Here is a 9,163-nt window from a genome sequence, read left to right on the forward strand (position 1 = left end):
TATAAATAACCGGCTAGTTGTACTTAACACCCCCTCTTTTCTGTTGCCTTTCTTTTTCTCTTACTATCTGGCCCTTACGTGTATAATCTGGTTTACGGACGATAACCGACACCGAAGGAGGACCCTGCCGCAGAAATGGTCACCTTAGGACCTGTGGGAAGGACATCACTGGAAGATAGTCAGAAGCCTGTGGACCAGGATGTTCGTCAAAGAATGTATTAAGCCACTCCAAGATGTAGTGGAAGGGCGCCACTTGCCAGAACACCCACAGATTCAGTCAAAATCCAGGAGCTCGTCAGTGCAGTTATCAGCCGCCCTGAAATGCCGAAGAGGATGCTCCTGCCCGGACGCCCGTAGATCCAGACGAAGATTATGAGGACGTGAAGACGAGCAGCAGCCAAGAAGGACCTGGACGAGATCTGCGAGGAAGTCTAGACGAATCCGAAGTGAAGGAGGAACCTGTGTGAGACTTACGAGGGCGTGTGGACGTCGAGGACGAATAGATTACACCAAGGACCAGGAAAAGAAGGATGCACCAAGGACAATGCATGCGAGAACGAGATGACCAGCCAATTAGGACCAGTCAAAGTTGGGTTACGCCACCTATTCACACCTCGAGGGCGAGGCATGAGTAGGTGGCCGAGCAATATGGCGTGTACATAAGTACAATTTGTGTAACCCATTAGACAATAGACCATGTGGCTCTAGGTCGAGTTAAAAACCATCGACTCAGCGAGGACGTAGATGACGATTTTATCTGACCTCCTCTGACCTCCCAGTTCGTGCCTAGCGCCCGACGTGGTAAAGTCGGACACTTGACCCGCGCTCACCGCTTTACCCAAGGCATCGTCTCGTGTGTTCCCCTCACTGTGTTGTACTCTTATTAATAAAGAGTCAAGCCGTCATACAAAATATCACTACCCCTGCTAGCCATTGTGCTTGAGTTCTGAGCCCGTTACAGTGGTGTGTGTGTGTGTGTGTGTGTGTGTGTGTGTGTGTGTGTGTGTGTGTGTGTGTGTGTGTGTGAGGCACTGAGAAAGAGAGAGAGAGAGAGAGAGAGAGAGAGAGAGAGAGAGAGAGAGAGAGAGAGAGAGAGAGAGAGAGAGAGAGAAAGGCTGGCCTTGATTTTGGAGGAAGGCAGAAGAAGAGGAAAGGGAAAGGAGAAAGGTTGGGAGAGAAGGATATGCATGGGGAGGAGAAGAAGACGTGGAGAAGAAGAAAGATGTGGAGGAAGATTCCCGAAAGAGAGGAGTGGAAAAGATGTTGGGGAAAGGAGGAGGTGAAAAAAAGAAAGGAATGAGGGAGAAAAATCGAGGAAGTGAGGAAGTGTAGAAAGAAAATAAAAAGAAAAGAAGATGAAGAAGATGTAGAGGAAGCGGAGGAGGATAAAGACGCGGAGGAGCCACTCAAAAGGAGATGAGATAAACAGAGAACCAGAAACAGGGACGGACAGAAGAATGAAAGAAGGAAGAAAAGAGAGACTGAAAGAGGACAAAAGAAAGTTGAACGAGGAGGAGAGGGAAAGCATATGTAGAACGTGAAAGGAGAGAGGAAAGATGGAGGACGGGATGACGCGGAATGAAGGAAAATGAGAGAGAAAGAAATGAAGGGAAGCGTAGTAGAACTGAAAGAAGTGAGGAAAAAGAAAGCAACAGGCGGAGAGAATTCTAATATCTAAAGAATGTGAGGGATAATGTCCAGGGAGTGGATGAGTGGAAAGAAAGGTGAGTGGAAGAATAAGAAGGAAAATAATAAAATAATTTTTCTCTCTATTTCTTTGTCTGTCTGTTTGTCTGTCTCTCGTCTCACTCTCTCTTAATCTCTCTCTCTCTCTCTCTCTCTTTCCCACTCCTTAAACATAGACATATTTAACGTTCATATCGATCTACAGAAAAGGTGTAAAGAACTAAAATAAGAAGGAAGGAACAAAAGAAAGAAAGAAATATCACCAAGATACTAGCATCAGTAAACAGATAAAACGCATATTTACAATGACATTTCGATAGAATACATATTGCCTTGTATGTATACTGTACACTCATAGTACTGTATAAATAATATTAAATACATAAGATACACACAGACGCATCGATACATAAGATACACACAGACGCATCGATACATATAAATTACACTGAACAACAACCAAATACTCACAGAGAAAATAAAAAAGGAAAAAAGCTGGCACCCATATCACCAGGAAAGGGCGCCCCACGCCCGATACTTTTCCACGAAGCGACCGCTCGGCTGTGAAAGTTTGTAACTATTTATGTGTGTGTGTGCGTGATAGACAAGAAAAAGGTCAATAGTTTTGAACTATGGTGTTACAGACGAGTACTACATATTAACTGGACAGAAAAGAAAACGAATGATGAAGTGCAGAGAAAAATAAATTGTAAAGACCGGCTGTTGGACATCTTGAACAAAAGGAAACTAAAGTTTATTGGTCATGTGATGAGAAGTAAAAGTATTGAGAAAAACTTGCTGACAGGGATGGTGATAGGAAACAGAGGAAGAGGCAAACCAAGACAAGACTGAGCGACAACATCAAAGATATTTGCGGGCTGACGATGGTACAAGTGGAAAGTGGAAATGTTTCATGGTAAAACAGGATACAGTATGATGTTTCCTCTTTGCTGGTTGTTGTTAAAACGAAAAACTATCTACATAGTGTATCCAAATATTTAACATGTTCTCCTGATAAAATCTTATATACTATCCTCTAGTCTTATAGCTGATATTTGGTCAGTAAATTTAAGATATTAGCTAGATTAACGCAGTTTTGCAAAAGCGAAATGATAATTCAGTTTCATCATCAGCACCTGTTTGCTAAACCTTCCTCTCTTCCTGACATCAAGAAATGATGTCTTATCCGTCAGCCTTGTTGCGTTTCATAGATTTGAAGAGCCTTCTCTGCGTCTTTGAATTTGTTCATCTGAGCTGCCTGTTGCTACATTATTGGTTTGAAGTATATAGGCCGCGCAAATCCTATCTTTCTCATCAACCCAAGTACAGAAGCAAGTTGGAAGAAACTTAAACAAGCGATCACATGGCGGTGCTTTGCTGCAGCCTCTGGTTTCCGTCAATGTTTCATATAAAAGCACATCGGTGTTTCTTGTACGGTATATAATGGAAGGGAAATATATGAAGCTCATCTGATATATACTCATTAAAAAAGTACTGAAGTCTCTGAGAGTAAATAAATATAAAAAAGTATGTTCTCTCAACTGCCACGAAACTGTCCACATTAATGATTATTATCAGTCTAATCATTATTCTAATTTTACTTTAATTTTGAACGAACCATTCTTCAGCTATACTTTCTAGTTGTTTAATGTTAGTCAGAGATATATCTGCCGTTTATCACAGCTCGTTTTAATTATATTAACGTGTCATTACAACGTTTGATTATCGTTGATAATGTTAAAGAATAACGTCCATAGAAACCTTAGTGTCCCCCGTAATGTTCCCGTTTTCTTAGACTATAGCGATCTTTCATTTTCTTTGAACCGTAAGGTATAGATAAACTTCTATATATCCGTAACTGATTCATCTGACTTACAAAAGCGTTAGACAAATTACAAAATATTTTTTTTATGATTGATGCTTTCGAGAATTTATTTGACTGTCATCAATATTAGTTGTCACCTGATATAAACGTAATTTGTCGATTGCACCGATTGTGCTTGCGTGCGTGCGTGCGTGCGTGCGTGCGTGCGTGCGTGCGTGCGTGCGTGTGTGGTGTGTGTGTGTGTGTGTGTGTGTGTGTGTGTGTGTGTGTGTGTGTCTGTGTGTGTGAGCTCCCGCGCTCGTATGTGATTATACAGATGTAGACATAGTCATAAATATATAAATGTGTATGCTTATTTCATCATATCCTGTGGTATTTACATCATACTTGTTATTTATTTACTTATCAAATATTTATATATCATGTCAGCATGGTTTATTTTCCGTCGAATTACACAACTTTCATTAGCCTGTGGAATGAGTCTACTTATGTTTATATATATGAATTTAGCCGAACTTGTTCAAATTTTCGTCCATCTCGGTCGTTTGGCATTTTCAAAACCTGCCGAAGTACGGGCAACTTCCTTCACATAAGATTTTCATTGATAAAGGCAGCGGGTTGTAAAATATGCATTTCGTTATTATGTTGAATCGGAACTGTTTTGGGAATTTGTGTCAGTCTTAGCGAAAGTCAAATGATTTATTATATACTCAAATTTTCAAGAGAGAGAGAGAGAGAGAAAGAGAGAGAGAGGGAGAGAGAGAGAGAGAGAGAGAGAGAGAGAGAGAGAGAGAGAGAGAGAGAGAGAGAGAGAGAGAGAGAGAGAGAGAGAGAGAGAGAGAGAGAGATTATCATGGCATTCATATCACACATATTACCACCGGTACTCATACACATTACCAATAGACCACATCATTCAATAAATATTAGGACAAGACAATGCCCGAGTCACTTTTACAATCAATGTACTATCACTGTTTATCAGTGAACGACGGGTCCCAAGGCAAGCACGTTAGGCAGACCCAAACAACTGTACCCCTTTTATGCTCTGGACCGACAGTAAGCAAATGGTAGTGAGTGTGTAAAGGTTAATCATTACCTCTTGACTTCTGTGAAGACTGCTAGGGGTAGTTTTATTAAGATTATCTTTGCTGTGGTAAAATGGTACTGATCGTGGTGTAATTTGATTCAGTTGCAGGTGTTTGATCCTTCCTCTGTTTATGGAGTAAGCTGTTGTTCACGACGGTGCGTAGATCATTTAGTTATTTAAATGTTTCCATATTTGCCAATTTCAAACCCACATTCCATGATGAATATAAAACAGTGAAAAATATAGATAATGACAATGATGATGATAATTTTATGACAAAATTTTGTCCACAGGACACTGAAAATATACTAAAAATTAACCCATTAAGAAAAATGACTTACGAATCACCGTACAATGAAGAGGTCGAGATAGTACCTTTACTACGACGCGAGAAACAAACAGGTGAGTTTCTTGTCAATTAACTTTATGATTTTATTACGAAGTTCAGACAACATTGCTGAATATATATTGCATGTTGTTACCTTAAAGATTGCCAGTAAATGTCTTGATTGGTATAAAATCATGCGATATATAACTGTAGATTATCAATGCAGGTCCATATTAGCAGGGATTAGTGGTTTCGGGTAGTAGTTTCAAATGCTAATATGGTTTCGCGTTTCTGTGGATGTGAAAAAGGAAATTTAGTTGTTGCTAAGAATTGTTTGCGAAAATTCATCACCATCACACACACATACACATACACATATACATATACATATACATATACATATACATATACATATACATATACATATATATACACATACACATACACATACACATACACACTTACACACATACACATACCGGGCTAGTACAGTGGTAACGTGTCGGCCTCTCATCAGAGGGGTCGGCGGTTCGCGCCCCGCCCAGGCGCGAGAAGTTTTTTTAGATGCAAATCGCAGACGTATGCACACCGAAGACTGTTCAGGATCAACAACTTAAACTTAACTTAAACTTAAATAACTTAACATGACATACACATACACAGAATCACATGAAATCAATGACATCACAGACATGCCATACATCAACACATAACTACACTAAATGACATACACATACACAACAACAACACATACACACACACACACACATTGGATGCATATATAATGTATATGATGACTATATGTAATATAATAATAAATAATAACATAACATATATATATGCATATATTTACACATATATATGCTTGTATATATGTTGTATATTTATATATGTATAGGTTTGATTTACCCAACTTTAGAAAATCCGTTCAAATGCGCAAGCACATTGTGCACATGTGAGTGTGTGTGTGTGCATTCACACACACATCGCCCGTGAGGACGCGCACGGATTTGCTAAAATTGGGTAAATCAAACCAAGATACGGTAGTGGGTGAGTATATAGTAGATATAATAGTGAGTTGAGAACCACCAACAGTGATTACTTAAACTACTCCCCTAGGGAAACACCTTTGGTCAGCCACCCCAGTATAAACACCTACTTGATGCCATTAATGATGGCATCAAGTAGTTCGTCAAACACCGAAACGGTGATGGCACCAATAAAAAAGTATATACATATGTGTGTGTGTGTGTGTGTGTGTGTGTGTGTGTGTGTGTGTGTGTGTGTGTGTGTGTGTGTGTGTGTGTGTGTGTGTGTGTGTGTGTGTGTGTGCCAGCGTGTGTGTGCGTGCGCATACATACACGTATCTATATATCTATCTATTAATCTAGATATATATATATATATATATATATATATATAAACAGAAAAAAGAGAAAAAACATAGAAAGACAAATACAGAAACAGATAAAGATAGACTGATAGATAAAGATAGATACACAGATACATAGAGAGTGAGAGAAAAAGAGGGATGGGAGACAGACAGGCAGACAGCCGCAAAGACAGACGAGCAGGCAATCAAATGACTGATTAACAGATAGACAGACAATTCCAGAGCAGAGAGAGAGAGAGAGAGGAAAATGAAAACGTGAAAGGAACAAAGGTTTATTCTATTCTTCGCGCAGACGTAAAGAAGTTGAGAGTAGGAAAAAAACTAATGCTCCCCCCCCTTTGGATTTTATATGCTTGGGAAAAATATGAAGACGTTTCAAGATGTCTCTGAAGTAAAGGCGAGAATTCCTTATAATGCGAAATTCTGAAGATGATTTTCTTAATAATTAGGGTCACTGCCACGTCTTTCTATGTTTGTCTGTCTGTTTGTCACTGCCTGTCTGTCTCTACCTTTCTGTCTCTCATTCTGTCTTCTCTCTCTCTCTCTCTCTCTCTCTCTCTCTCTCTCTCTCTCTCTCACACACACACACACACACCACACTCACACTCACACTCACACTCACACTCACACTCACACTCACACTCACACTCATTCACTCACAGTCATGCTCACATTCACAGTCATAATCATACACATCCGTATACAAACATACGAGGGGTGTTTGTCAACAATACGCAGCAAGACCGGATGATACACTTCACATCCCCGTCCAAGCAGCTGCCCTTCTCCTTGGGCAGGACGCAGATGTCGCCCTCGAAGGGAACTGCCGCATAAAAGGACACGTCCGTAAGGCAGAGAGAGAGACACGGCAGACAGGCCAAGCCACACAGGGTCCAGCTCCACCACCTCGTCCTCCACCCGGGGACACGGGGGCCTCTTGGGGAGTCACACTACCCTCAACAATAAACCAGCAAGCTAAGAACCCTTTCTTTGACCCGCCCAAGTCCATCTCTTGTCTTGCTTACATCTGGTGACAACGGTGCTCCCAATCTCTCGTGTCGCTTAGTGTTCATTAAAGATTTCCCCTGACCCACTTGTCATGGGCGTACAAGAGTGAAGCGTAGTACAGTTATTATTCTTTCTCTGCAGAGGTCCCACTAAGAGTGACACACTTCTATCGTTTTATGCAGGTATGGACTCCTCACTTGTAGAAGTCCACGGGTTGCGTTTGAAGCCATAAAGTGACTTTAGAAATCAGTGTCTTTCATCTTGGAAAGTTTGCCCTTCAAAAATTACTTCATAGATGGAAAAAGGTAGAAGTCAGATGATGCAAGGTCAGGGGAATAAGGAGGAAGGAATGTCATAATAAGGAAGGATGTCATAGCCACTGGACTGCGCTTCCGTCTGGGCAATGTGAGGGGTGTGAACAAGATTGTTGTCTTGCAGGAGGCGTACACCTTTGGTAAACTTTCTTCACCTCTTGGTTTTGATAGCCTCATGCATTTTCTGCAGCAGTGAAGCGTAGTAAGCTCCTGTAATCACAGTACCTTTTGTCCAGGAAATCGATCACTAATCCATGCTGGTCCCAGAAGACTGTGAGCATGACCTAACCTGCTGAGGGTGTGACATGTGCCTTTTTGGGGGGTCTGGGTTTTAGATTCTGGATCACAGTTTTGGATCTAAGTTTCATGCTGCATAATCAGTCGTCAAAAAAGTCCTTTTTTTTTAAATGGCTAAAAGAGGCTTAGAGCAAAGAACACGTTCCTGCTTCTGGAAAGGTGTGAGTACCCTGTTAACCCATCAAGCAGTCAACTTTTGAATATGCAAATGGTCCACAAACCCAACATTAATCTTGACATCTTGAGCTAGCTTTCGAACTATAATATGGCTATCTTTCAAAATGGCAGTGTCCACTTGATGGATGGTGTCCTCGTTAGTGGCAGACTGGTGTCGCCCTAGGATTTGGTGCAGTTTCAACAGATTTCCGACCACGCTTGAACCGGTGATATCAACGTTTAACAACGTCTTATGATTGGGCATCCTCCCCATGAGTTGCTTTCATTTCATCGAAGGTCTCTTGTGGTGTGCGGCTATTCAAGTATAAAAATTGATCATGCTCCACTGGTTCTATTTTCACATCTTGCACCTTCATCGCTGTAACAGAAAACATGTTATGGGTTATGGAAATCAGCTCATGACCTATAGAGATGTGTATTGTTATGTATTTATCTGTTTCAGTATGCATGCATTTTAGTAAATATTTTAGAATATATCGTGTTTTTTTTATCAAATGTCAGATGCACTGATATGATATAATGTATAATGATCTTATTACATATAATGTATCATGGAAGGAAAACCCACAATACAAAAACTAGATTTATTGGAAGTCTCACTTTCAATAAATCTAGTTTTTGTATTGTGTTTTTTTCTTCCATTGTATCAACACGGAAGAGTATTTTTCCATTCATAATGTATCATGCATTACATAAAGCAAACTCCTCCCCACTCGCACACACACTCATCCAAACACTCAAATTCGTACCCATACCCTTGATAATAAGATGTTTTCTTCATGTATTACTATCTAAATAGTATCTAATGTAGATATATTAAGAGCGTTTTATTGTATGCCATAGCTACTGGTGAAACATAATATATAGCTAATATTTCCATTATGCAAAAGGTTGGCGCTGGAGTCCGAGGTACACGGTGGCGGTTCTCGGCTGCGTCGGGATCTTGGTCGAGTATTGCCAGCGGGTCAACCTCTCCATCGCTATCGTTGCTATGACGGGCTCAGAGGGCAGTAATGGCAGCCATGCCCTCGATGTTTGCCCCGCT

At 40.6% G+C, this 9,163-nt stretch overlaps 1 protein-coding gene across 1 annotated transcript in view; it reads left to right on the forward strand.

The window, feature by feature from the left end:
* The first annotated feature begins 4,568 nt into the window (after positions 1–4,568).
* Positions 4,569–9,163, forward strand: part of LOC119576990 (putative inorganic phosphate cotransporter) — a 12,583-nt gene continuing 7,988 nt past the window's right edge. Inside the window, 3 exon segments of the mRNA XM_037924661.1 lie at positions 4,569–4,756; positions 4,895–5,003; positions 9,009–9,163. The exon segment at positions 9,009–9,163 is cut by the window's right edge and continues 36 nt beyond it. Of these exon segments, the coding sequence (XP_037780589.1) occupies positions 4,934–5,003; positions 9,009–9,163 (225 nt within the window). The 5' untranslated portion in view covers positions 4,569–4,756; positions 4,895–4,933.

This window comes from Penaeus monodon, chromosome 9 (assembly GCF_015228065.2).
Source record: "Penaeus monodon isolate SGIC_2016 chromosome 9, NSTDA_Pmon_1, whole genome shotgun sequence".
Lineage (NCBI taxonomy): Eukaryota > Metazoa > Arthropoda > Malacostraca > Decapoda > Penaeidae > Penaeus > Penaeus monodon.